We start from the raw sequence: 27,535 nt of genomic DNA, 5'->3' as shown, positions 1-27,535 counted from the left end.
GGGCTGTCTTAGGAAACGGGAGCCATGCAAACCCACAGGCAGCAGCACAGAGCCCCCCCTCCCCGCCTGCTGGCCCCCATCTCCAAGCACACCCAGGCACAGGGCAGCCTCAGGAAGCTGCATGCGGCAGTGTGGTCGGCTCCCCGCCTGTGTGGGCCAGGGGCGGGCTAATTCTGGCTTCCCTGGGGGTCCCCGTTCAGAGAGAAGAGTATCCTGGCTGCTGGGGCTGCAGCGGTTCTTCCCGAAAAGCAGGACCCACCTCAGACGCACACATTCCCAGCCAGGCCCAGCTGGGCCGAGATCGATAACCATTAGCTCTCAAGACACTAGCCACAAAAAGCAACCTGGTCTGGTTTGGCTCTGCAAGTCCAGCCAAGGTCCTGGAGCTGGGATGGCGGTGTGGCTAAGCACCTAGGTCCTGGACAGGGGCCGCCCTGTCTGTCACCTACTCAGTGCAACCCACGCAGGCCCCCTGACCGCCGCGAGGCTCAGTCTCTACGTCTGTGAAGTGGGATGAGCGGAGGCTGATTGCACTGGCTGTGCCGACGAGCCTGGGCACCCAGGCAGGGGCTGGCGGGGCAGCTGGGAGCAGGCCGCGTGTGGGGAAGCGGCTGCCATCAGTTAGGACACCAATTAGGATAAGTGGGGTGGGGCCAAAAACGCCCGGGACGGGGTGGAGGGGACAGAGGCCCGAGGGGTGATTGCTACAGATCCCAACATCCCTCGACACGTTGAAAAGGATGAATGTGGACGTTGATAGTCCATCCCAGTCCTGCACAGAACATGCATTTCTAATAAGATGGGTGCAGGCAGGGTGCGGCCAGGATTCAGAGGGTGCCCTCTCTGTGGGGGCTGGGGTGTCCTCTGCTTGTGATCTTCCCTCATAGCACACCTCATAGGGACCTTGGGAGCGGGCCTGTGGGTGTCGCCTGCAGCATGGAGGAGCCTCAGAGCCTCCCGTGGTGAGTGTCCCCATGATGCCGGGACAGGCTGGGGCCAGGGGACTCTGAGACAGGTGGGGCATGGACAAGCATTGTGGCCCTGGCTGGGGGTGGTGGGGTGAGGACTGGTACCCATGAGGGTACCTCCCAGCACAGTGCGGGAGGAGCTGGGAAACGTTCCTCCTGTCCTCCAGGGAGGCAAGGCCCCACCAAGGAGGAAGGACACAGAAGGCACAGAGGTGCTCTGACTGCGGAAGAGGACAGAGTCCGGGTCCCTGGACTTCCTCACGCTGGCGCTTATTCCCAGCTTCCTCCCCAGGTGACTGGAGCAGGCTGGGGGGGTTGCAAGAAGGGGCCCCAGGAAGACACTGCCAGGAGAAGGGAGGGCCCACTGCTGGGGCTCCTGCCTCAGGCTCCTCACTTTTCAGGGCTCAGAGGCGCGGCGACTCTGACCTCGCGTTCCTCCTCCTCACCATCCGGCCCCCCACCCTGTCTGGAGAAAAACCAGCCCCCTCCCCAGTAGCCACGGCTAATTACAGGCACCTGCAGGTTCTTCCCCAGGCCGGAGCCTGCCTTCTGCAAAGCTATTCTTGTGGAGGGAGGGCTCGGGGGGATTCCCGTAAACGAGCACTGTGACATGGAAAAACGGAAAAATGACGGGGAAGGCATTGACCTCATTAAGTCAGCCGGGACCGTGACCTCCCCCAAGGGCCATCCACCTGGAGTTTCTGAACTGTGGCCTGTTTACCGAAAGCCACCAAAGCCTGAAACGTGGGGTTCAGAAGGAATCCTGAACGGCTCTTTGACACGGTGACATTGGTCTCGATCTTAGAGAAACCAGCCCAAGTTTCTGAAAGCGGGAACGCGAGGGGAAGCTGCATCGTTCCGGAGAACGGCTCGAAAACGCACAGCATCGCATCAAGGCAAAAACAAAACCACCTTTGCTTGAGAGCCATCAGCAAACCAAGGTCCAAACAAGCAGCCCCGGCACCCTGAGGCATGTGTTTCTGGACAGACCATTCTGTTAGCGACCAAGCCCCTGCCCTCCACTGTCATTCGCAGGAAGCCCCCAAATGCTGAATCTTCACGGTGAACCCAACAAGGTGGAGCTGGATGTCCAGGTCTCCCCAGCTGGGAAGACGGACAGTCCCCAGCGGGCAGGTCTGGGAGGCAAGAGCACTCAAGAGGCAGAGTGCCCATCCCCCTTCCTCCCACTGGCACCGTGCAGCTACCTAGGGCTGGCTTTGTTTGTTTTTTGAAGTTTTCTGCTTCGAAAAAATATACAGGGGGGTCTCATTTCAGATCAGCCAAGTGCATCCCCCAATACGGTCCCTCTGTGACTTCCATTCCTGGGACGCTGGTCCCCCAGCAGCTACCCCGAAGAAGGCCGCTGCCACTGGACTCCTGGGGCTGAGGGGGTCACTCACCTGCCTTCCTGGCGTCTGCTCGTTAAAAGGACTCAGTCTAGTTTACCAGAGTTCACCAGACGCTCTAAGGATCTGGTGCAGCAGCGGGTTCATTAGGGAGTGTCACTGCGGAGCGCCAGAAGCAATCGGTGAATGAGACGTGCCCCACGAGGGTCGAGTTTGGAGGCAGCGAGTCCATTAGTCTATTAGGGCGTTTTCAGCTCAGTGAGAGAGGCTGAATTATTCACGAGCGTCTCTTTCCCTAAAAGCCCGGGAAATGCAGTTCCGTGGTGCAGCCTAGCAAGGCCTGCTCCTGGCACGCGGGGCTGGGAGGGGGTGCTGACTGGGGTCCGGCCCTTCCCGTGGGCATACTCCCCGACCAGCCCTCCACTGCCCCCCGAGCGCCAGAGACATGGGCACAGGTGGGGAGGGGCAGGCCGTGCTTTGGTTATCTGAGACCAGGACCCAGGGCTTGCAGCTGTGCCCACCACGTTCTCATGTCTGCAGTATGGGGCTGGGGGTCCCCAGAGGATGTGACCACCACCCACAGTGAAGGGGTTGGGGTCTGGCAAGAGCTGCCCTCAGCCATGCATATGGCTGTCCCTTCTCCTTTCTACTGGGACGTGCCCAGATTGGTATATCCTACACTGTCAGTACCTATAAATGGTCAGAAGGTTCTGGAAGTCTGCTGTTTGAACACCATGCTACCACTCCCTCCAGGCAGGGGTGCAGGGACCCTTCCTCACAGCACACATTCTGACCTGGCTTTGGAAGATGTGTTGAGGCTGAGCTCTGGGCTGAAGCCATGATGAGCCCCCATTCCAGGGTCACGACCCCCGCCAGGGTCACGACCCCAGGGGCACTCCTTGTCATCCTAGGATCCCAAGGAAGTCTCAGCACGACTCCACCTCCCAGCACGAGGGATTCTGGATGGAGGCTGAGTGGATTCTCCCACGACACATATGCAAACAGTGGGCACTACCGGGGCGGGGTGTCGCTACCCAGACCCGGGCTAGAAAGCAAACAAAATGGGACGTGGGACGCGGAGCCCAGGGAACTGGCAGCAGATCATTACCTAGAAAGGCCCCAGTGATGGGACTGGGATGGTTGCTGTCAGAGGCACAAGCCCACCATGTCAGGTCCCTGGCCTCCATGTCACGTGGCCCCACTGCAGGATGGTGGCCTCAGCCTGACATTCTCTGACATATCCCGTCTCCTTCCCCCAGGCTCTGCGCTCCTGTGAACCCCACATCCCTCTCAGCACCAGCAGTCAGTCACCTGGAGGCCATGGCTTCCGACTCCTGCTCTCCTGTCCTGCTCCTTTCATTCCCTCTTCCTTGGCTCCTGCGACTCAGCCCTTCTCCATCGTTCCCGAGCTCCTCACATCCAGCCTCTCCACCTGCCATCTTATTCCCTCCCCCAGCAGAGCTCTGATCTCTGCCCTGCTCAAACACTGTCGATGGCTCCCCAGTGCCCACCGAATGTAGTCCAAGCTCTTTTGCTTGGCACTCAAGGCCCTTCCCACCTGTCCATCCCGCCCCTCAGGGCCAGATCTGTGCCGCTACTATCTTGTGTTCTTGGCACCTCTCCAAGTGTTGGCTCAAGCATCTACTGGAATGTTCCTCCTGGGCTCTATGCTGAAGACTGCCCAGCCTCCAAGGCCCGCTCAAACCCTTCATGCTGTCTCCTCCACGAAGCCTTCCCTGACTCCCAGCTTGTGGTGCTCACTCCTTCCCCGGAACGCCAACAGCTGTCTGGACTTCTCCCACAGCAAGTTCTGCCTTCCAGATATTATTAGTTATTTGGGTCTTGGGGTAGATCGCATTATGGCTCCGGGTCCTTAACCCCTCTCTGCATTACGTGACTGTGGTTCTCCTATCGGGGGCGGGGGTATATTTTCCTGCCCTTCGACATCTGGCGTGATCAGAGACTTGCACCACTTCTAACTGGGCCTTCAGAGACCTGAAGTGCGTCTCCTCTCCCTCTGGTACTTTTGCCTGGAACAGCCTCTGGTTAAAAAGGATGGGAGGATGAACCCCTGGGCCCCACCTGCAGCTCAGACCAAACCCAGCGGAGCCCAGCCTGGATGAACTGACACAGACGTATGCACAAGAAATAAACGCTTCCTGTCGTACGGCACTGAGTTTGGAGGTTGGTTGTTATGTGGCATTCTCCGGAACAGCTGATAGACACAGGGCCTTGCCTCCTTTATGGTCTGTGAGCCGCTTGAGGGTGGGGTGCGCACCTTGAAACCTCTGCCCTGTGAGGGGAGGGACCGCACGCCGACTGACCTACCCCTCTGATGGCTGTGTTGGTGCCCAGATGACAAGGACGCCCCCCGGGAGTGGCACCCAGGACATTAAACAAAGATCCCACCACGTTAGAGCACATCGTCGGAGACCCCACAAGAGACACCTGCGTGTCTATGAGAAGAAACCACACTGGAGATGCCAACGGCGGGACGGACGGAGTCTGTGGGCACTGGGGACACGGTGCTGAGAGGCCCAGACAGAGGTCTGCCCATCTGGGGTATGGATCACCAACAGAGTTTGCCTGGGGACAGGACAGAGGGCTCCCCGGGAATGCACAATGGGTTGGACCTGTGGGGGTCCTGAGGGCCAGCAAAGAGTGTGGGACCCTCTTTCGCTTCAGCTCTGCGAAACCGCACCTCCGTCGGCGGGGCCCTTCTGGCTGGTGGGCTGGGCCGTGGTTCTGCCGCCAGCTTTCTCACTCCTTTCCTCCAGGGTCTCTGAGGACTCAGTTCAGGGGCGTGTTTGGTCTCACTGGTCAAATCCTCCTGGGACTAATGTCTCGCTCACATTCTGACATACAAAGCTGTCATACACGCGTGATGGCACGCGTGTCATCCCATAAAAGCATTTGTAAGCCCAAGTTAAGGCAACTGTTTCAGGCACAATCTTATCCAACAAAAATTTCAGTCATCTCTTCAGGGCTCTCTGGAAGGAGTGAGACCCCACGGGAAGCACTAAAGGGGTGGTGAAATTAGCCCGAGGACCCAGGCCCACGGTCGCACTCAGAGGTGCCAGGGCTGTAAAGCTGTGTGGATTTTGCCAGCCCCAGCACCCATGGCCCCAGACTCCCCGTGCTTCGATGATAACTGGCCCCTGGCTCTGCACTGGTGGGTGGGCACGGCCCTGGGAAGCCGGTCTAGACGGAGACCTCCCAGGCCTGAATGACAAGGCACACACCAGGGCCCTGCTCCCAAGAGCCACACCGAGGCTGATGGGGCTGAGCTGTGGCTTCCTTAACCCCGACACTTTCCCGACAGGAGGAAAACGTCCTCAAAATCAATTCCTGGAGTCACAGACTACGTGAGAAGCAGGCATCTTTGTGGCCCACCTCCCCGGGCCACCAGTGAGCGGCTCAGAGGAGGAAGGGACTCGCCCGAGAGGACTTTGCTGGCTGACCTGCCTTGGCCTGGGCCGCGAGGCCCCCGGATGCCATGCCCCTGTGGGGTGCAGCCTTGCACCAAAGAACGTGGTGTGCTGATTCACCAACACGGAGATGCCCCAGAAACACACCAGCAGGTCCAGCCCTGACCCAGGTCACACTGCAGCCCCATGCCCTGAGAACATATTGGCCTTTGTTACCCCTTTGATTCCAAATCAGCTCAAACCCAAAGAGTAGGGGAGAATGGTGGGGTTTGCCCCACCTCGTTTACTCGGATCACCCAAGCAGCACAAACCCCGGACAACAGACGTGCGGCATCCGCGGCCTGACAAGGGACAGTTTCAGGTAGGCCCCGTGCGAGCTAAGCAGGTGTTGCAAGTCCATTTGCTCAAATCAAGGCAAATTCTGGAGATGAGCCCACAATGAACCTGACTTCACAGTGCTCATCGGGACGTTACATAATGCTGTGTGGGAGGGCACCGGGAGAGAACCAGAGCCCGTTCCTCCTGGGGATTTTCACCAGCATCTCTGAGCTGGATGGGCGTGGCCCTCCCGCCTGCTCCCCTGCCTTCAGCTTGCAGGTCTTGGGGAAAACGGAGGGCTCGTTACCTGTAAAACTGGAGCTGTCTTTTGGGGCTCCCATACCGAGTACTGCGGACAGCGATGGAGGACAGAGAAAAAGGAGAGAGAGAGAGAGTCCACAATGGGCATTAGCCACAAGGAGGTGCAGGCCCGGGGAAAGCACCAGCGACACCCCACAGCCGGCCCCACCCCACTCTGCCCGGGGCTGCCGGGAGGATGCGCGCCCAGGTACCAAGTGCTCGGCGGCAGCGCCACCCAGTGGCTCACGGAGGCAGACGCCCGGTCTGTTCAGACGCGGGGGTCCTTCTGTGCCTGACCTCGCTCCCCCCTGGGGCAGGGAAGCGAAGACAAGAGGTAAACCTCTGAGTGACAGTCTGTTTGGGTTTTAACGAAGTATGCTTTAGAATGACCTTACAAACCCCTCACACCAAGAAATGGCCCGTCATCCCACATGCTGGCGAGTCTGCGTGGGACCACAGGGTTCTTTTTAGGACTTTGATCAAGGAGGGACGCCCCTTTTCCCTGTGGGTTCTATGGATACTTGCTCTGGGTCAGGCCCTAACAATTACTGAGAAAGGCCCAATCAATCAAGGGCTGATGGGCCCCTCGGGTCCCGCCCAGGCCCATCTTTCGTGACAGCCTCTGCCATCTGGGTCCTGTGCTCCGTGTGCGGGGCAGCAGCTGTCATCCAACCAACGCCTTCGCGTGCTCTTCCCGTGGTTCAGCCTGGGCTGCTTTCCAAAGGGAAAGACCCAGAGCTGGATTTGTAGCTGGCCTCCGCAGAAGGAAGGCAAGGGTGCCCGGTGAGCCACTGGCTGCCCCCACCTCCCCGATGCAAGGCTCTGAGCCTCCCTCAGAGGGGGCTGCACGAGCTGGGGTGTATAAGAAAGACACAGTAGCTGGGAAGCGTCCCCCCCTCACTTCCAGGCCTGCTACCTCCAACAGAATCCTTCAGAAGAGTCAGGGACAAGTCTAATCCTGGCTCTACTCCCTGCGAAAATCTTGGGTTTTAAAAGCTTCCATTCCTTCCCTCAGAGAAAGCACTTGCCTACATAAACCTCAGCCCTGTGGGCCTTCCTTGGTCCTTCCCTCTGGATCCAGGGCTGGTGACCGGCCTCGGGGACACCTTCTCGGAGGCAGGACTGGGCCTGAGACTGGCCTGGCTGGGCTGGGGGCAGGGGGTCACCTGTAGATCATGCCGGGGGAGCCCGTCTGCCGCAGGGAGAGCCGAGCCGGGGAGCCTGCTGTCGATTCCGGATACATGGGGCTGGCCTCACTGGTCCTGACCAGCTCTCTTCTTCACGGAGGGAAGATTCTGGAGGAAAGGCAGAGTAGAGGGGAGGTGGTTCAAAAGACCAGTTGGGTTTGCCCAGGAGGCTCTGTGATGGTGAAGGCCCAGTTTGTTGGACATCTGTACGTCCCTCATCAGACAGACAGACCAACCCATGGGGGCTCAGACAAGGCTGATGGCTGGGGTCAACCGCTCTGTAAGAGATTTCTATTCTCCCACCCCCATGCTTCATGAGGTCCTTCCGCCTCCCCAGCTGCTTTCCTGAGGTTCTGGGAGCCCTTTTCTGGTGGTCCCAGGGGGCATCTGTGGACTTCGAACTTTGGACCGTCTCTGCTGTCCCAGGAAGTGGCCCCACCATCCCCCAGGCTCATCCTTGATGCTTCGGTTTCCCATTCTCTCCCAGCCCAGAGCCTGCTGGAGCCACTGTTCAGCTTTCAGGAAGGCAGCTGGTCGGACAACCCCGCCTCCTGGGACTCTCGCCCTCCCCGTGGGTGAGACTTGCTCCCGCCCCACAGGTCAGCGCACAGGTGACAAGATATCACTTCCGTGATCAGGTGATACAGACAGTGCCTTCCGTCTTGCTAGCAGACTCTCTCCCTCGCTGGCTCTGAGAAGCAAGCTGCCATGCTGGAGAGGCCCATGTGGCTGGGAATGGAGGCCCTCAGTCTAACCACCCAGAGAAGTGAATCCTTCAAACTGTGTGAACTTGGAATTCCAAGTATCCTCTCCCGGTTGAGCCTTCAAATGAGACCAGAGCCCTGGCCAAACCCCTTGGCTGAACTCCCAGAGCCCTAACTGAACTCCTGACCCACAGAAACCGAGAGTGTTACATCCCTAAGTTTGCAGTAATATTTTATGTAGCAATAAACAATGACTACGACAGACATCAGTCCATTCACTTTTCCCCCAGCTACCCTCAGGCCAAGCCACCACCATCTGTCACCGGAACCACCAGGTCAGCCTCCTGATGGCGCTCCCTGCTTCCAGCCGGCAGCCAGGGGCATTTACTTCAAAAGGACATTAGGTCACGCACGCCTTTCTTCTCTTCTCTGACAGGCCACGTGCACACCTTCCACAGGGCCTTTGCACTTACGGTTCCTTTTGCCTGGAATGCCCTCACAACAGACCTTCTCGTTGTTGGGCCTTCTCAGGGAGCCTGCCCCTGGCTATCATGCTCTGGGATTCTCTCCCAGTATCCTGCCTGCTGTCCCATGTAGTCAACAGCAGCTGACCTTGCTGTCTGTCCCTGAGTTGTGAAGTCTTGACTCTCTCCAGAGGGCAAGCTCCACCAGGACAGAAATTTTGGGGGTTTTGCCACTGCTACATCCTCTGTGCCTAGAACAGGCTTGGAACTCCACCGGGATTTAATACATGGCTCCCAAAAGAGTGACAGTCCCTGATCCAAAATCATCATGCCCTGTGCCAATGGGCAAAGGGATGGTCTGGGCTCAAAATATAGCCCTGCTTGCCCCCAGTGGGGCCTCTCAGCTGAATGCCCATCTGAATGCCTAGTTCACCTCACTCTTCCTCCCTCCAGGGTGAGGACCTCCCATCGGCAGGAAGCGGCCTTCCTCTGGACATGCTCCACCCCCTGGCACAGGGCTTATTCACATAGTACAGGTTAGGTCTCGCTCCCAACTGAGCTCCCCTCTGAGTGAGGGGCGTGCACATGTGTGTGAACATGCTGGGAAAGTGGGTAGAGAAAACGTAAGCCGGAGCCACTACCATGACACCCTCATGGAAACGACAGAGACGATGGGGTCAGCGAAGGTCCCCAAAGTTTTATTCTTTAAAAAAACCTCATTCAGAAAGCAATGACAAAATGAAATAAAAACACACTTAAATCCTTAAAAGAAATGCAGTGGATCCTTGGCTGATGTTGAATCCAGTGTTTGGGCTTAGCAGGTGATTCCTCGTGAGCCACAATGCTGTAACCCAGGCCGACCTCTCCCGGGCCCCTTGTCCGCAGGGTCCTGTCCATCTGCACCTGGTAGAATGGCTCCAGGCAGACCCTGAAGGCCTCCTGGTCACCTTCTCTTTCAAAGTCTGGGGTTCCATCAGGGTCACCATCACCAGATGGACCAGCCTGTCTCCCCCCTGCCCTGCCCAGATCTATGCAAGAAAGAGGCACAGTGTTTTTCCTGCGAGAGAGTTCGGTCACACAGCTCCAGGGGCATGAGTCCCTGCAGCTTTGGGGTGGGGGTGCCTCTCCTTCATGCCCATTAGGTGCTGCTGGAGGGCACTCTGCCAGGTCACTCAGGGCACGAAACCCAACCACCTCACTAAAGTCATTAACCTTAAGTCAAGGGTGGTGGGTTCACAGGTGCACAGAGTGTCTGCCGAGGCCCCACTGTGCGCCGGTGCTGGTGGCTGCCTGTACGACAGAGCCCTGCCCATGGACCGGAAACCACAGCCACAGAGCTGAGGACCGCAGAGCGCCAGCCACTGTGTCCAAGCACAGTGGTCCAGAGGTCACCGGGGAGGAAGGGCGGCCACGGGGGATGGGACAGGATGTCCTCACAGGGTCTTGTGGACGGAGATGGGGGCCAGGTAGCCCAGAGCAGGCCGGGATGCCTGTGCCCTTAACCGGGGGATGTGACCCCCCACACCCCACTCTCCCCTCTCTGGCTTTCCCTGGGTCTAGCTACGGAGCGGTGGTGTCTCAGTCCCCAGCTTGGGCACCCAGCGGTGTTCAACTTCCAGAATTCCAGGATCACAAGCGCAGTCTGAACTTGAGACAGTGCAGGGACCTAGAGTCTCTGGCTCCATAGAGGTGGGGTGCGTCCAAGAATCTGCATTTCTAACTAGTCCCCCAGGGGATGCTCATGTCCCTGGTCCAGGGACCACCCTTGGAGGACTGCTGGTCCTGGAGCAGGAACTGGCAGATGGCGAACAACAGACCCAGTCCAGCCTGCTGCCTATCTCTGTCGATAAGGTGTTGCTGGAACAGCTCCACGCCCGCTCGTGTATGAACCGTGCCTGCGTTTGTGCCACACTGCGGCGCTGAACGCACTGTCAGGCCTGCAAAGCCTAAAATATTTACTACCTGTCCCTTTACAGCCAAAGGTGGCCAAGCCCTGTGGAAGCCGCTCTCCCCCACTCTCCAAGACGGCGCCTTCCTTAACACCTCCTCGGCCACACCTCGCGGCTCTGGGCTTTGCTGCTTCCAGTTCACAGATGGACTAGAAGCAACCAGAGGCCAGCTTCCCCCAACCACCAACATCAGCTCTCGGAACATCCTGCGTCCCCTGCTACTGCCACCTGGACGAACGGGCCACGGCCACGGCGGTCCGCCTGAGCACACACCCCACTCTTGCCCCACTCAAGGGTGTTCTGCCTCTTGCGCCGATTCTTGCCCTCTGCAGACAGCCACTTATTACTTCTCTCGTTTTAAAAAACAAAAAGCAGTTTTTTGTATCCGCTTCCTTCTCCACCAACTGCCCCATTTCTCTCTTTCCATTCACAGGAAAATTCCTCAAAAGAGTTGTTTTTTCTTGTCTGCAATTCTCCCTTCTGCTTTCCCTGCTCAGAGGAAGCTGTTCTTACCAAGGTCACTGTGACCTTCCTGTTGCTAAGTCCGGTGGTGCCCACAGTTTAGGGGTGATGGCACCTGGGACCCACGCTGTCCGGCTTGTGTTCCTGCCTCCCCGCTGCTTCCTCTGTCTCCTTGGCCGCCCCTGCTCAACTCTCTGACTTTGAACCCTTTTTCTTTTCCATCACACGAGGTTCCTCAGATTTCCATCTGTCTCCTGCCTCTGAACTGTGTGGCTACACCGGAACCCTTGTGGTTATATCTCCAGGCCCCATCGTTCCCCCGGACCCCAGACTCATCTATTCAACTGTGCTATGGGCATCTCTGTCTTCTCTGGAGGGTGCAATGCTCTGTCTGTCCCACACATGGTGCGCAGGGCAGCTACAGGGACAGGGACAACTGGCACTACAGGCTGCCAGGAGGGACACTAGGGACGTGTCCCGGAGGAAGCCACCTGTCCCACTCCTCGCCACTGCCTTGCCTGGACACGTGAAGGTCAGGCTCCCACTGAGCCAGCGGCCAGCTCCTCAGCTCAGGCACTGGGCGTGCTCTGGTGCTCACTTTACGAGGGACAACCTCATTCCTCCTGGGGAGCTGCCCCCTTTGCCACCTGCCAAGGGAAAGAGGGAACGGGGGGTGGTTTCCCATGCCCCCTGCCCTGCATTCCACGGACCTGCCCAGAGTCCCGACCTCCGCAGCCGCCACAGTCCAACCAGGAGAGACTGTATGTGCCCAGCGGCCGATCCCCGAAAAGATGACGTCCTAGCAGGGTGCTGTCAATCGCAGGCACCACGGACGGAGGTGTGCGGGCGGGCAGGGCTGCCCCTGTCCTCAAAAGGGATGGCTCTGGACAAAGGCTTCAGAAACCACTTGAGAACCAGCCGGGCCCAGGAGGGACAGCTGGCTCAGGGTGCAGGCTGGGGGTCTGCAGTCTGGGTCCCCCTGTCCCCAGCATTCTACTTGGTCTGTGTGTGACCCTGAGTAAGCCACCTGAGTCATTCTCAGAGAGGCTGAAGCATGGAGCCGTCACAAACGCCCGCCCATACTTTCTCAGGAGCCGAGAGAAGGAAGACATGAAAACACTTCGCGCTCAGAGGGGGAGATGTTGGGGAAATCCTAGCTCTCCGTCGCTGCAGGAAGGGCAGCCGGCAATGACGACAGGCCCTTCAGGATCGGGGGCTCCATCTGCGGGCACTGCCTTTCTCCTCAGCTTACTATTCTGAAAACTTCCCAACATCATTAAAGTCGTGAAGAATCAGCACAGCAACGCACACGCACATGCTCTCATCCCGTTTCCCCTTGTCTGTTTTGTCTCGTTTGCATGCCTTCCCCCTGCCCGCTCCCCGAGCTCTTCACTCACGCTCGCACGCTCACACACACACGTTCACGCACACTCATGTGGTCACACACACGTGCGCTCTTCCACATACTCGTTCACGCACACTCATGCTGTAACCCACACGTGCACACACACTTCTCATGCACACTCATGCTGTCACACACACACGCACACACGCTCACACTCATGCTCACACACACACTCATGCTGTCACACACACGCACGCACTCACACTGTCACCCACACATACACACACGCTCTCTCATGCACTCATGCTGTCACACACACGCGTGCACACGCTCACACTCATGCTCTCACACACACTCATGCTGTCACCCACACATACACACATGCTCACACACACACTTCTCATGCACACTCATGCTGTCACACACACGCAACACACGCTCACACACACACTTCTCATGCACACTCATGCTGTCACACACACGCACGCACACGCTCACACTCATGCTGTCACCCACACATACACACACGCTCACACACACACTTCTCATGCACACTCATGCTGTCACACACACGCACGCACACGCTCACACTCACACACACTCATGCTGTCACCCACACATACACACACGCTCTCTCATGCACCCTCATGCTGTCACGCACATTCACATGCACGCAATGCTCTCCCACACACTCGTTCACGCACACTCATGCTGTCACACACATGCGCGCACACGCTCACACTCATGCTGTCACCCACACATACACACACGCTCACACACACGCTCTCTCATGCACCCTCATGCTGTCACGCACATTCACATGCACGCAATGCTCTCCCACACACTCGTTCACACACACTCATGCTGTCACACACACACGTGCACACATGCTCACACACATGCTCTCTCACACACTCATGCTGTCACACATACATGCACATGATGCTCTCCCACACACTTGTTCACACACACTCATGCTGTCACCCACACGTGTGCACACGCCCACTCATGCTCACACACACGCTCTCTTACACACACTCATGCTGTCACACACATGCACACACGTTCACACTCATGCTCTCTCACGCACTCATGCTGTCATGCACACTCACATAATGCTTTCCCACACTCTTTCACGCACACTCATGCTGTAACCCACACACATGCACAAACGCTCACACTCATGCTCACACACATGCTCTCTCACGCACTCACTCCCACACACACGCACGCACACTCATAGAGTCACACATGCTTTGTTCAAGGGAGATGAGCAATGACAATGTGTCAGATCCAGCCTCAGCCACAGGAGACTTGCCTCCACCATCACCATGGACGAACGTGCCCCAGACCCCCCTGCTGGTCCAAAGGGGACAGCTGCACATGCAGGAGCCATCCACTGGGCACCACCAGCCACCTTGGGACATGGGGCTAGCCACCAGGGCGGTTACATGGAAGGTGACTTTAGCCCTCCTGGGAGCACATTCTGCTGACTTTAACCTTCCAGGTCATCCTTATCACATGAAGATATGACTGGCTGAGTCGCGAGAGGGACTTCCAGTTACCGGAAGAGGCATCCCTTTGTCTCCCCATTGTAGATTCCGGAGTACAAGAAAACTTGGGCGGAGGGAACCTTTACTTAGCCAGACATCCCGATGCGAAGTTAACACTTCACGCCCTGGGTGACTTTCTGACCCAAAACCTTGCTGGGGCCACCATGCACATGTCTGTCCTCTCCCAGGCCCAGTCTGATGACACAATCCCACCTTGTTGGGTGACCCAAGGAGTCCATTCCAAGTGTCAGGGAGGGAGGCAAGGCCCAGTTGGGTTCAGATCTGGTGTGTGACCTTGGGCAAATCTTTCAACCTTCCTAAGTGTCGGTTTCTCCATTTGAGAAACAGGAAGATGGGAGTCGGGTAGGATCTGACGTGCCCACAGGCAGGGCTGCACTGTAAGTGCCATGGGCTGGGGTCTACCTGTGCCTGGCCCTGGTGGAGGACAAGTGCTGGCCCACGGCCCAGGAGTCCCTGATCATACCTCCTTCCTCAATGTTTGCACCACGTGCGCAAGGCGAGTGAAGTTGGATCTGCACAGACGTGCCCCAGCCTGAGTCCAGGTGGTGGTCTTACCTTCCAGAAAAGCACTTTTTAGGGTCCTCAGACTTGCTACCACATCCGCTTTTCCCTTGCTGCCTCTCTGCTTTATTCTCAGGGCTGCTCATCTTTTCCACTTCCCCAGAAAAAGGCTAATCTCTTGTGGCTGTGACCAGTACGACTCGGTGTCATGACGGGAACCGTGTTTCTTGGGCCCTCTGCGGCTGCATCCCAATTCCTGATCATCCTGGAAGCTCGAAGTTTCTAGAAGGCTTGTCCCTACATAGCTGAGGTCTTAAGAATTATAACACTGTATGAGTTATCCATTGCTACGTGACACGGGTTACATGGGAAACAACAAGGATTTCTCACACGGTTTTGAAAGTCAGGAATCGGGGGTTTGGCCGCAGGTCTGGCTTGGGGTCTCTCCTAAGGTTGCAGGCAGGGTGCCAGCTGGGCCGAGGTGTTAGAGGTTTCACACACACATCGATGAGCAGACGCCCCCTCCTCAACACCTGGGTCTCTCCCGCCAAGGCAGCTGACTTACCCCAGAGGGAGGGGTTGAGAGAGAGAACCTGTGATGCCTTTTATGTCTGAGGCTCAGAAATGTTGTTCTCTTGGCTGCAAAGACCGACCCTAATAAGGGGGTGGGTGTGAGCACCGGGTGGTATGGCGCTGGTCACTACCGAGACACCGTTGATGCACTACTCCCCACATTCCCTCCTTCCCCATCTCCTCTGAGACCCCTGGGGTGTCCGCTCCGCCGGGCAGGGAGCTTTGTCTCTTCTGTTTGCCAGTGTGTCCGGTGCCCAGAGCAGCACCGGGCACACGGCGGGTGGCACACAGCAGATGCTCAGTGCACGCTGCCTGAGGGGAAGAAGACAGGAGAAGCTAGTGCTGCTGGGTGTGGCGGACAGCGTGTGGTCTCCCTGGAAGCCTCGGGGCTCGGGGCTCAGGGCTCGGATGCGAGCTCCTGCCTCTTGTACTCATGTCACTTTGAGTGTTGCTTCTCGAATGCTGGAAATCCTTCCCGCCCAAGCCCTCAAGTAGCACTATGACTATTACGTGGCCCCAAACTGCCACCTTTTATGGGGCTGAAGCTGCCACGGCCGCCGGCGTGCACCTCGTGAAGAGACAGGAAGAGGTGTAACCGCTCAAAACCACCCAGATCCGGAAGGGTGCTTGCGTAACACACCCTTCCTCTCTATCCCACAAGCAGGGTGCCAGCAGACGAAAGCCTCCCCTGTGAGCAAGAGGGAGAGCGCATGACGAAGGCCTGTGAGTCTGAGTGCCCTCGGGGTATCGGCTCTGCCTGTGGGGTCATCTTGGGGAGTAAGCAGAGAGGCCCAGTCACTGCAGGGGTGGCCCGGGGGCCTGGGGGGCAGTCTGGAGATCCATAGCCCAGTTCCTGAGGACCACTATCAGGTCTTGCTCAGATTCAGATGGGGGGAAGGGAGAACAATGAAAAATTACTACAGGCTGGATGCCACGGCCGGGACCCCCCCCCCCCCCCCCCCCCGCCCGCCGCTCTTTGCTGCAGAGAAACCTCCATCTCTCCTCCAAGCTCCTGAGCCAGAGAACCTGCCAACCTGACATGAAACAGCATGGACATCACGTGGCCAGACAGCAACAGAGGCATTGGGACCAAGCCACGGAGTCCCCGTAAGAATTTCTTGAAAAGATGGCAAACTCAATTTTTCAGTCTTTTCAAAGCAACATTCAAATGCCTGTCCCCTGATTACAAACAGGTCAGCCCGGCATGGGGCTCAGCTCAGGCCTACACTCTTACAGGCAGAGGCCCCATTCATATCTAATTAGTGCCACAAGTAAAAGAAAAAAAAATTATGGCCAAAAATTCCAACTTTCTCGAAGCAACGCTGCAATGCCTCTCTGCCTCATGCAGCCCACCCAGATCCACACCCAGTTCTCACGCACCTGCAGGCCGAGTGCCTCCGCACTGAAGCAGAAACTTTGCTGTGGCTCCCAGCTACGTCCAGGGTGCACAGTGATGGATGGGGGTCTGCCAGGCTCGTGGCCAAAGGCCCCAATCTTGGGAACAGCCGCCCTCCCTCCCTGAGAGGAAATGGAAGCTTGGACCATGGGCCTGGTGGCTCCCCGGCTCCATCCTGAGCCTGTCAACCACAAGTGGAACAGGGACCTCACCTGGTATCTGGGTGGAGCGGGCCTCAGACTACAGCTGGTCAGGGCAAGAAGCAGGAAACAAGCCCCCGTGTGCTCTGTGCTGCGGAATCTGCAACCGCAGGCCTCCCCTCGGTCGTTCATTCAGCAAAGCTGTCTAGCCCTCCCATCCCACCTTGGGAAGCTCACGGGCCCCTCCTACTGCCTCTGTCTGGCCATGCAGACCTCCTACCATGACCACACCCTGCACCGATATCCTGCCCTGGCATGGAACTGGAGAAGAGAGCCAGGTGGGGGAGTGAGGGGACGCTCTCCAGGAGGCACTCAGCTTTTCTGGGTGGGGAGGAAGGCCCTTGGGCAGCAGGGAGCTCCCTGACCTCCCCTCCCCTCCACATGGTGACTGCAGGTTGTCCCTCCAAGACAGAGCTGCCAGATGGGGAGGGGCTTCAAAGGGTCCTCCAGAAGCCCTCCCCTTTGTCCTGCACTCAGCTCTGTAGGAGAAAGGCGGGGTGGGGACCAAGTCACTTATTTTTAAGGCAGGGACCCTCATTTCTGTCTGTGCAACTACTTTCCACTCCGCCGTACGAAATCCCTGGCCAGGGGTTCAGGGGATAGCAGATGGGCAGGGATCCCTCCAAGAGCTTGCAGGGGTTGCTCAACAGCTGGTGNCCCCCCCCCCCCCCCCCCCCCCCCCGGCGGGACAGAGGTGGCCCCACGGTGCTTTTGATCTCCAGGCAGCTCCTGTCTTGTTGCCCCAGGGATGAGAGCAGACGCCAGCAGCTCCTGGCAGAACTGTGTCGTGGTCAGACACCTCTGCTGGGTGCCAGCCCGCGATGCCCCACCTGCCTGCCCTAGAAGCCGCTCAGTTGTGGGGGGCCTGCCGTGTCCCTGAGCGGGGAGGATGCCTGTAGCTGCTCGGTTGAGCTGCTGTGACAGATGGCCACGTGGGCTCTGCCTGGGTCCAGCCAGGTGTCTGCAGGGAGAGCTCCCCTCCCAGCTGCAGCCAGTCCTTCGCTGGCGTGGGGCCCAGGGGAGTTGGCTGGTCTGATTAACTCTGGCTGTCAGGGGAGCTGTAAGCCCTGCTCAGAGAGCTGGGGTGCCCACCCCCTCGAGCACAAAACCCACTCAGGGAACAGGATCCCTGAAACACCCCTGGTACCTGTTCCTGAGACAAGACCATTTTCGTGTGCGAAGCGCGGGATCGCAGGGCCAACCAGGAAGTTGGTGGCAGCGCGTGTGGGAGGATGCCTGGCAAGCGGCGGGGGGGGGGAAGGGGGGAGCGGCGGAGGCGGTGGGGTGTGGCCTCCACTCCCAGGCGTGCTGGAGGGAGGTCTCCGACAACCCAACCTTCCTGGTGGTATAGCCACCTCTCGGGGGAGGGGGCAGGGGATGTGAGAAGGGGAAGCACACGGGGCGTGTCCCTCCCTCCAGGACCCGAAGTAGACCCCCACAGGCAAGCAGTGGGCCCCTTTCTCAGGGAGGGAGAGGTCAGATATGCAGCTAGTCCTGGTGATGTCACAGAGGTCCTGCTTCTTGGCCCCAGCCTTCTGCCAGCGCCAGGCTGCAGCCCTTTCACCTGTGTCCCCATAGCTGGTCTTCGCCAAGCCTTCAGAGGGGTCCTGCTGCTCTCCTCACTCTACAGATGATGACACGGAGGGTCAAGGGCACGCCCATGGCCAGGATTCAAACCCAGGGCTGGCCGACTCCAAAGTCGTGCCCGGAGCTTTCAGGGCTCTGCCTCCCCGTCTTCCCATCCAGGGTCCCAACACTATGCCAGGACACGGCAGGTGCCAGTGAATGATGTGTGGGTGGGGCCGCCCAGGAGGGCAGGTGGGAGGGGACCATATCCCTATAGCCTCTCCCTGCTCTGCCCTTCCTTCCTGGGGAGGCCCCTCGCCTGGCAGAGAGCAAGGCCAAAGGAGGACCTGGACAGAGCATTCCGTCCCTCCCTGTGCCGGCCACCTCCGCTGTGCTGAGCTGCAGCCCCAGCCACCCCCTTACCCACGCTTCTGGGGAGTGGAGCGGGCTCCCTCTTCCCCAGGGGTGGGCACAGGGCTCTGAAGCCTTGGCAGAGTCAGCCAGCATGGCCCACATGCATCAGACTGGGGGTGCCGCTATGGGTCCCCAGCAGGTGTAAAACACAGATGGGGTGATGGGGAAGAGGAGAGGGGAAGGGAGAAGTAAACAGTTTGGGGTGTTCAGTAACTCCTAAATGATGAGAAGTGAATGGGAGAGGAGAGCAAATGGGACGATGGAGAAGAAAGACCACGAGGGAGTGGGAGGGGAGGGGAGCCCCTCTGGGCCGCACCCCAGCCTTTCCCTGTTACCCCCACAGGCAAAAGCACTTCTCCAGATGAGAAAGCCGGGGCCCACGAACACCCCCTCAGACCCCAGCTGTTGGTGGCAGAGCTGGGGTGGGAAACGGGTGTGTCTGACTCTAGACTGGAGCTCTTTCCTCCCACGGCCCTGGAGCCCCTTTGGGCCTGACTTGGGGACACCTCTATCGCCCTCTCGGGGCTGTCACCGTGGCCCTGTGGGTCTGAGAAGGCAGGCTTAATTCTTAAATCACAGATCTCCCGTCACCAGGCCAAAGTGGAAGATTTCAAATGACAGACACGCCTGCATGCTCACCGGCCGCTCTGCACTTGCAGACGCAGGCACACGCTGCCCTCACCTCAGCTTCATCCCCAGCCCTAAATGTCTGTCCTACCTGTACCTTAGACGGTGAGGGCAGGTGACTATGAAATACGGGGTGGCCTACAGAGTCCAGGAGTGGCTCCTCTCCGGTCCTGATGAGTCTGAGCCCCACATTCAAGCTGGATCAATAAACATGGCGATAGGGTTGCTGACTGGCCCAACCACCACTCGTGAGCTCCATCTCCTCAATTACCTCCCAGCTAGTGTGGCCTGGGACAGTCTATCGGCAGAGCCCCTGGTGGGGCTTCCAGGAAAGGTTTGCTTTCCTGAGGGAAAGGGGAAGAGTCTTCCGGTACATTCTTCCCCATGGAGGAGGCTTGCCAACCAAGTTCTGCCTCTATTTCCAGCAGAAGGAGTAATGCTGGGAACTCGTGGGAGTCTCAGGCGGGATCAGGGGGCAGGAGGTAGCACTGCAAAGGCCCTCGTGGGGTGACCTGCAGCGAGTACTGTCCCCACGACTCAACCACAGAACAAGTATAAATCAGACCAGTCCCGGGACCACCAAAAATATTCTCCCATTAAGTGCGAGCCTCACGGTGGTTCTGGATACTTCTGCAATTTAAGGAACAAGTATTGCCTTGATGCAACTCATGTTCCTTTGGGCCGGGACCCTGGAGAGGGGCAGGTTCTCCAGGTGTAGCAAGAGAACTGGTCTCATGCGTCCTAGATTCTCCCAGTGTCAGGGCAGAGCGCCCGGGTCCAGGGCGATGGAAACACTGGTTCCCTCTGCAAGATCCTCACGTTGGTGTTCTCGAAAATCTCCTCCTGTGGGGAACTCTGAGCAGATGAGTCTCCCGGGGACAACTCAAGTGACGAAAAAGATCCTTTTTATGTTAATTTGAAATCGGTGTCCTTGTAACTATACCCACCAGGCCCACTTTTGCTCCCTGGAGGCAAAGAAACGTAGTCTCTGTCTCACGGCACACGGAGACATCTGGCATTGCTCACCTGCCACGTTGTTTGGTGTTTCCACATGAGGTTTCTGACTTCATAAATACAATTTGGGCCAACATCACGCCACATGCTTCACTTGGCCATCACACGGAACCCTTCCAGAACCTTAAAGGCGGCTGGGTGACTCCGTCATGCTGCCGAGGACACTGGGCCTGAGTCAGCCGGCTGGTAAGTGGAGGGGCAGAGATTTGACGCTTGAGGGTCTGACTTCAGAGCCTGGACACCTGATCACCCACCCTGGGTATGGCCTCTTTCTGGAACATCAACTCTGAGGTCACCTCCTTCAGTTTGCTGTCTGCTGAGATCCTTAGGAAAATGACAAGGCACACAGAACCAGAGCAGCATCTCAGGCCTTGGTCAGCAATGAGGGTGGAGGGGAGGCTCCCTCCTTGCTCTGGGACAGGGTTTGGCAAGGGTCTACAGACTAGGTCCAGCCCATCACCTGTGTTTGCATGGCCTATGAGCTAAGAGTGGTTTTCACGTTTTTAAGTGATTGGAAGAAAAACAAAAGACTATTTCATGGGAATGGAAATTATATAAAATTCAAATTTCAATGTCCATAAATAAAGTTTTATTGGCATGCAGCCATGGTCATTCACTGTCTTGGTCTGCTCTGGCTGCCATAACAAAATACCAGAGACTGGTGGGGGGCTGGGGGTTAGAGGCAACAGACATCTACTTCTCACTGTTCTGGAAGCTGGTAGTCCAAGATCAAGGTATCAGCAGATTCAACGTCAGGTAAGGGCCCAAGTCCTGGTTCCCAGCCAGGCGTCTCTCGCTGTGTCCTCCGGGGGCAGACAGCGAGCTTGCTGGGGTCTCAACATCATCTTATAAGGGGGACCCCACCCTCACGACCTCACTGAATCCTAATCACCTCCCAAAGGCCCCACCTTCAAATACCACCACATCGGGGGGGCAGCACATCAACACATGAACTCAACATAGCGCGTTTGTCCACAACTGCTTTCACACTACGTGGCAGAGCGGGGGAGTTTTGACAGAGACCCTGTGACCTGAAAGCCTGAAACATTTGCTCTCCAGACCTTTGTAGAAAAGGTTTGCAGAGCCCTACCCAGACAACGCTGTGGGGGAAGGGCCCCCCCCCAAGAGCAAGGTCCCTCCTGGTCCTGCCCAGCAGGGTTCCAGCTGCAGCTCTGCTTCAGATGTCTGGGGGGTGGAGCAGAGGTGGGCCTGGGGTGCCTGCCTGGCCCCTGGGGGTCAGTGGGAGGCCCCCTTCGCTTGGACAGCCGCAGTTGTCCACAGGTGGCTGGGGGGCATAGGGGATGTGTTCTTTTTTCACGGTGGGGTCTGAGTCTAGTCGTGTGATGCAAATATTCCTCCCCAAACAATGTTCCTCACCTAAGAGAACCTCACCTAATTATTGCAGAACCTTTTTTTTTCTTCCCAAACAACACCTCTAAAGCACTAAGTCAACATCAGCACAGACACACCACCAAACAAAACCTTATCACCAATGGTTGTCTTCAGGTGGACAGGAGACTTCCCTAGGGTGCTTGAGTATATGAAGAAAAGCTCCAGGGCAGGAGACCACAAGCTTGGGCAGGTCAGGGCCAGAGAGACAATATTTTAGGCTTTGTGGGCCAGTCGGTCTCTGTCACAAAGCTGGGCGAAGGCAGCTAGAGATAGTATGTGAATAAATGGGGGTGGCTGTGTTCCAATAAAACTTTATTTACAAAAACAGGTGGTGGGCTGGAGTGGTTTGCAAAACTCTGATCTGTGACATTAAAAAAAAAAAAAAGGGTGACATCCACCGTAACAAATTCAAGACAAAAGCACAGACCCTCATGAGGTCCATGGCATTTGCAGCCCGGCTTTGCAGGGAGCTGGGCTTTGGTGGCACATTGTGTCAGGAAGATCAGAGATGAGCCCACACTGCCTGCAGGTTGAGCCTGGGCCCACTGCTCGGTGGGGGTGCCAGGGGCAGAGGGGAGAATGCAGAAGCCCTGTGTGCCTGGAGTCATTATCTTCCTTTTACTTTACTAGTAATTCTGATCTATCATCAGATCGCAGGCCTGCTTAATCTGTTCCGGAATAAACATGTAAAGCCGTGCTCTTGGCTGCTCTCTGCAGTGCCGCTTGCTGGGGACAGCTGGCTGAGGGACGCAGGCTACTGCCTCTGATGCCGTACTATTTTTGGTTACTCTTTTTGCCTCATTTATTTTTGATTTGAGTTGCTCATACAGGCTGTACGTTCTCTTTCTTGCTCCTGCGCGGAGATGAAATAAGCATAGTATTTTTAAACCCTGCTTGTGTTGGCTCGTGATTAGTCCAGATCAGCCGACGCACCTGGACAGCGGCCTCCGCAGTAAGGCTGCCTGGCCTCTCGCTTCGGCCCTCGCCTACGTGCTATGACAACAGCAGGACAGAGACGCCACTCCTCACTCTCCTGGACACGGCACCTGTCCATTCCCCGGGGAAAAGGCTGGGCCTTCAGGGTCCTGCCCTGACGCTTGACTTTGAATGGGCGGAGTCCAGGGACATCCGTGTGTCCTCTTAGTGGTGTGGGTGGAAGAAGCCACGTGAGCAGCAGCCCTGGGCCGCATCATTTAGCGGTGACCAGTGAGAGCTACGGGTGACTCAGGTGGTGAGACAGAGCTTTCACGCATTCATTCACTCAATGCCATCCCTGTGAGGGCGGTACTGCTTATGACTAGCTGGTGATGCCAGCTGAGGAAACTGAGGCTGGGGCGTCGAAGCTGGCCTGCCCACAGTCACCCAGGAAGCGGCAGTACTGGGTGTCCCTCCTCTGAACCAAAGCCCTGTGCAGCCACCAGCAGGGACGGGCACCCAAAGGCCTTCTCCTGAGAGGCAAGCTCGTCTATGTTTTCCAGTGTCTCTGGGCAGCGGGGTGAGGAGGACTGGGGGAGCGGCCTAAGGCAGGGGCAGAACTCTCGTCAGGAGGCCATCGAACGATCTGGGTGCGAGCTGGGGAGCCCTGGGCCAGGGTAGAGGAGGCAGCCAGTGGCTGGTGGAGTCAGGAGGTCGAGACCAAAGGGTTGGCTGGAGGGTGGATGTATATGCAGGCTGACACTGGGTTTCTGGAGAAGAGGTGCCAGTTCCCGAGCTGGGGGAATTGGTGGGTGCAGCAGGTTGGGGGAGTCCTGGAGCTGGCTGCATTTGCTCCCAGGTGCCCACTGATATCCAGGTGGGAGGCTGATGGTGTTCTACTCCTGTCGCTCCTCCTCAGGCCCAGGCTGGATTTCCTCTTTTCTACCACAGGACCTTTGCACTTGCGGTCCCTCTGCCAGGGATACTCTTCCTTTGTGTCACTGCTCCAAAGTCACATCTCTAGAGACATGGTCCTGGAGAGCTCTCTCCAAAGTGTCCTGTCCATCATGTCAGCACATGGGTTTCCTTAGGAGCTTGTGACTGTCCCCCAACTAGACACTGAGCTCCCAGTGGTGGGATTGGGTCTGCCTTGTTGCCTATGGAACCGCTCATGCTGGGACAGGGCCTTTGCTGAATGCACGAGTGTGTCGTGCTGCTCTGGATAGGCGGTGCTTTCCTTCTAGTTAACACAGACGCCCTGAGAGGCTGAGCCAAGCAGAGCGGTGAGAGGTGGAGCGAGCAGGTCACCTTGCAGGGCTCCTCCAAGGGAGAGGCAGGTGGCCCCGCAGCCTCAGTTGCCACCTCCGAGGGGCTGCATGGTGAGCCAGTACAGCCCACATAGACCCTAATTGAGATCTCAGGCTCGAGCCTGACTCGAGTGTCCACCAGGTCCAGAGCCCCCAGTAGGACCACGCCGGGTTCCTGAAACATGTGGACAGGCAGGCACCTCAAGGGCACGCATGCACGGGCATAAAGACACGTGTACACACATGTGTGCACACATACACTTCGCCACCTCCACCTGTGCCTCCACCACCCGCACCACCTCCACCTGCGCCTCCATCACCTGCGCCTCCACCACCTGCTCCTCCATCACCTGCACCACCTCCACCTGCACCTCCACCACCTGTGCCTCCATCACCTGCGCCTCCACCACCTGCATCACCTCCACCTGCACCTCCATCACCTGCGCCTCCATCATCTCCATCTCCATCACCTGTGTATCCATCACCTGCACCTCCATCACCTGTGCCTCCACCACCTCCACCTGTGCCTCCACCGCCTGCATCACCTCCACCTGCACCTCCATCACCTGTGCCTCCATCATCTGCTCATCCATCTGACCGCACCTCCACCGCCTGCGCCTCCACCACCCGCACCACCGCCACCTGCTCCTCCATCACCTGCACCACCTCCACCTGCACCTCCATCACCTGCGCCTCCACCACCTGCACCTCCATCACCTGCGCCTCCACCACCTGCACCTCCATCACCTGCACCTCCACCACCTGCACCTCCATCACCTGCGCCTCCATCACCTGCACCACCTCCACCTGCACCACCTCCACCTGTGCCTCCATCACCTGCACCTGCACCTCCACCACCTGCACCTCCACCACCTGCACCACCTCCACCTGCGCCTCCATCACCTGCACCTCCACCTGTGCCTCCATCACCTGTGCCTCCACCACCTCCACCTGCACCTCCACCACCTGCACCTCCGCCACCTGCACCTCCGCCACCTGCACCACCACCACCTGCACCTCCGTCACCTGCGCCTCTGTCACCTGCGCCTCCATCACCTGCGCCTCCATCACCTGCGCCTCCACCACCTGCACCACCGCCACCTGCACCACCGCCACCTGCGCCTCCGCCACCTGCGCCTCTGTCACCTGCGCCTCCGTCACCTGCACCTCCATCACCTGCACCGCCTCCACCTGCGCCTCCATCACCTGCACCTCCATCACCTGCGCCTCCACCACCTGCGCCTCCATCACCTGCACCTCCACCACCTGAGCCTCAGGCTGGCTCCTCTTCCTCCAAGCACTCTTTCCTCTTTCTTTCAGTGTTCTGCTCATGGAAACTTCCCCCTGAATGACCCTCCAGGGCAGTTCTTTGGCCCCTTCTGAGCTTCAGCCCCCATGAGCCTCTCAGCTAGCTGTGCCTCCCCCACCTCTCTGCCCTGAACTCCAGGTTCATCCTCTTAGCTGCCTGTTGGCTCTGTCCACATGGGTATCCCTGGAACATTCCCTCTCTTGCCCATTTCTATTGTCAGTCCTGGGAGCTCCTGTCTGGATTACAGTTATCTACCTGTCACCAGAGTCCCATTCCTACTGCTCACTCATGGATCTATTCCATGCCTTTCTCTAGTAAAGCCCTCAGTGGCTGCCCGGGGCCTTCAGCATCAGGTCCAAGAATCTCGGCTTGGCGTGCTGAACCACTCTTGGCGAGCCCTGTCTACTTTTCCAGCTTCCTCTTCTCTGGGTCTCCTGCACACCCAATCTCAGGCCTGCCTGCACCTTTTTCCTGCACACCAATATCAGACACACCTGCCTGCACCTTTTTCCTGCACACCTGACCTCAGGCACACCTGACCTTGGGCACATCTGTCTGTCTCTTCCCTCATGCCCAGGCAGCCCTGTCCTTGTTTTTGCTGTTGCCTTGGGACATTGCTACATCTACCCATCTGCCAGGGACTTCAAAGCCTCAGGGTCCAATGCAGAGGCTGGTTCAGGCCTAAACGGCTCACCCCACAGTATTTTCAGGGTTACCCTGGGTGTGGGAGACAGTGGGGAGGGAGTTTGCACTTTCCATTCCTAACTCAAATGCATCTTTTTTCTTTTTATTTATTTATTTTAGAGAAAGACAGAGACAGAGTGTGAGCAGGTGGAGGGACAGAGGGAGCAAGAGAATCCCTAGCAGACTCCATGCTGAGCCTGGAGCTTGATGTGGGGATCAATCTCATGGCCCTGTGATCATGACCTCAGCCACAATCAAGAGTCAGACACTTAACCGCTTGAGGCACCCAAGTGCCTCCCATCTGCACCTTCTAAGGGACCTGCCTAGAGTCACACAACTGTAAGAGGCAATGAGCTAGGACAGGCCTGCCCAACTGCAAAGCCAACACTTGGAATGCAGCCTCATGCCACTTTGCTCCAGAAACCACCATGATTTCTATAGTTCTCTGGTTTAAGTCTTTGCCACTTAAATGTCAGCCCAGCCCCTGGGCACCCTCTTCCCAATAACTGCCCCCACCCCCAGCCTAAGTCCAAGGAGGGAATTTATGGGGCTAATGCCCCAAGGGTTCCCCGTCTCTCATATTCACCTGAGCAGGGGCAGGAGGGACTCCTCAGCTCACCCTTGAGAACACGAACAGCTTGCCTGTGACCCAGGGGGATGGGAATGACTGGAGTGGGAGAGACAGGAGGCACACCCCCGAATCGCCAGAAGACAAGCAAGGGCTCATCCCACGCAACCCTATGGCAGGGATGTGCCCTGGTCACACATGAGATGGTTCTTGAATCCAATATCTACCTACTTGTCTTCTAGTTACCTTTGAATTATAACAAGTAATGCTGGGTTTCTCTTTATCACAGGGGCAGCAAGCAAGCTTCATTTCAAAATAAGCTTATTTAAGAAAAAAACTTTGACTAAAAGAAAAAATATAAACTCAGAAATAGGGCTGGTAATGTGCACGCATGACCCAAATCCAAAGATGGAAGGACAGTGACCGCAGCGTGGGAAATCTTGCCAAAGACAGAGAGACAGACAGCGGAGCGCGAGAGCGTGTCCCTGACATCCCAGCAAAGTCTCATCCCAGCAATCCCAGGAAAAGGCGTGTAGACTACAGAGCAGAACCCCAGGGCAAATGTGCATTCCAGGACATCATGCAGTTCTTGCTTTCCTTTGAAACTAATTTTACATCCCCTTTTGTGAAAGGGTGTCAGGGTCGCTCATCTTACAGGAAGTGTATCAAGAGAATCTGGGGAGAGACCAGAACCCTGGCGGACGGTGTGTTCCAGGCCAGCCCTGGTGAGAAGTTCTGGGGGGCGGGGTGTCTAGGCATAGGAAGCACATCTTGAAGGATGTGTGTGCATGCGTGTATGTACACACACAGGCACACACATTCACACATGCATGCACACACACAGGCCCTCTGCACCTACCAGCCAAGTGGCCCACAGTCTGGTGTCACTCATGTACGCAGAGATGCTGGGGAAAGGTCTGTCCTCACACAGGCCAGATGCTCTACCCCACTCAGGCCAGGTGGGCCGTGCTGAGCTCCACGTGTGGAAGGCACTGCTGTCCCAGGCCACCCCTTGGGCAGCCAC

The 27,535-nt window shown here is 57.5% G+C and overlaps 1 protein-coding gene across 10 annotated transcripts in view; it reads right to left on the bottom strand.

Annotated features, from left to right (window-relative positions):
• KCNAB2 (potassium voltage-gated channel subfamily A regulatory beta subunit 2) overlaps positions 1-27,535 on the bottom strand; it is an 87,159-nt gene that overhangs the window by 45,896 nt on the left and 13,728 nt on the right. For 2 of the 10 annotated variants that reach the window (XM_034671123.1, XM_034671128.1), the window contains exons 2-3: positions 7,527-7,655; positions 6,368-6,409 (exon numbers count right to left, since the gene is read on the bottom strand). The exons of 1 other annotated variant lie outside the window; for it this stretch is intronic. In XM_034671123.1, the coding sequence (XP_034527014.1) occupies positions 6,368-6,409; positions 7,527-7,603 (119 nt within the window). In that variant the 5' untranslated portion in view covers positions 7,604-7,655. Of the gene's footprint in view, positions 1-6,367; positions 6,410-7,526; positions 7,659-16,499; positions 16,641-16,727; positions 16,877-17,862; positions 17,982-20,348; positions 20,520-27,535 lie in introns of those variants that run through there. 7 more of the 10 variants (XM_034671129.1, XM_034671130.1, XM_034671125.1 and 4 more) reach the window with 6 other exon arrangements.

The sequence above is a fragment of the Ailuropoda melanoleuca genome, chromosome 11 (genome assembly GCF_002007445.2).
Source record: "Ailuropoda melanoleuca isolate Jingjing chromosome 11, ASM200744v2, whole genome shotgun sequence".
Lineage (NCBI taxonomy): Eukaryota > Metazoa > Chordata > Mammalia > Carnivora > Ursidae > Ailuropoda > Ailuropoda melanoleuca.
The sequence above is the reverse complement of the archived record's forward strand: the minus strand, read 5'-3'. Positions and strand labels throughout refer to the sequence as shown.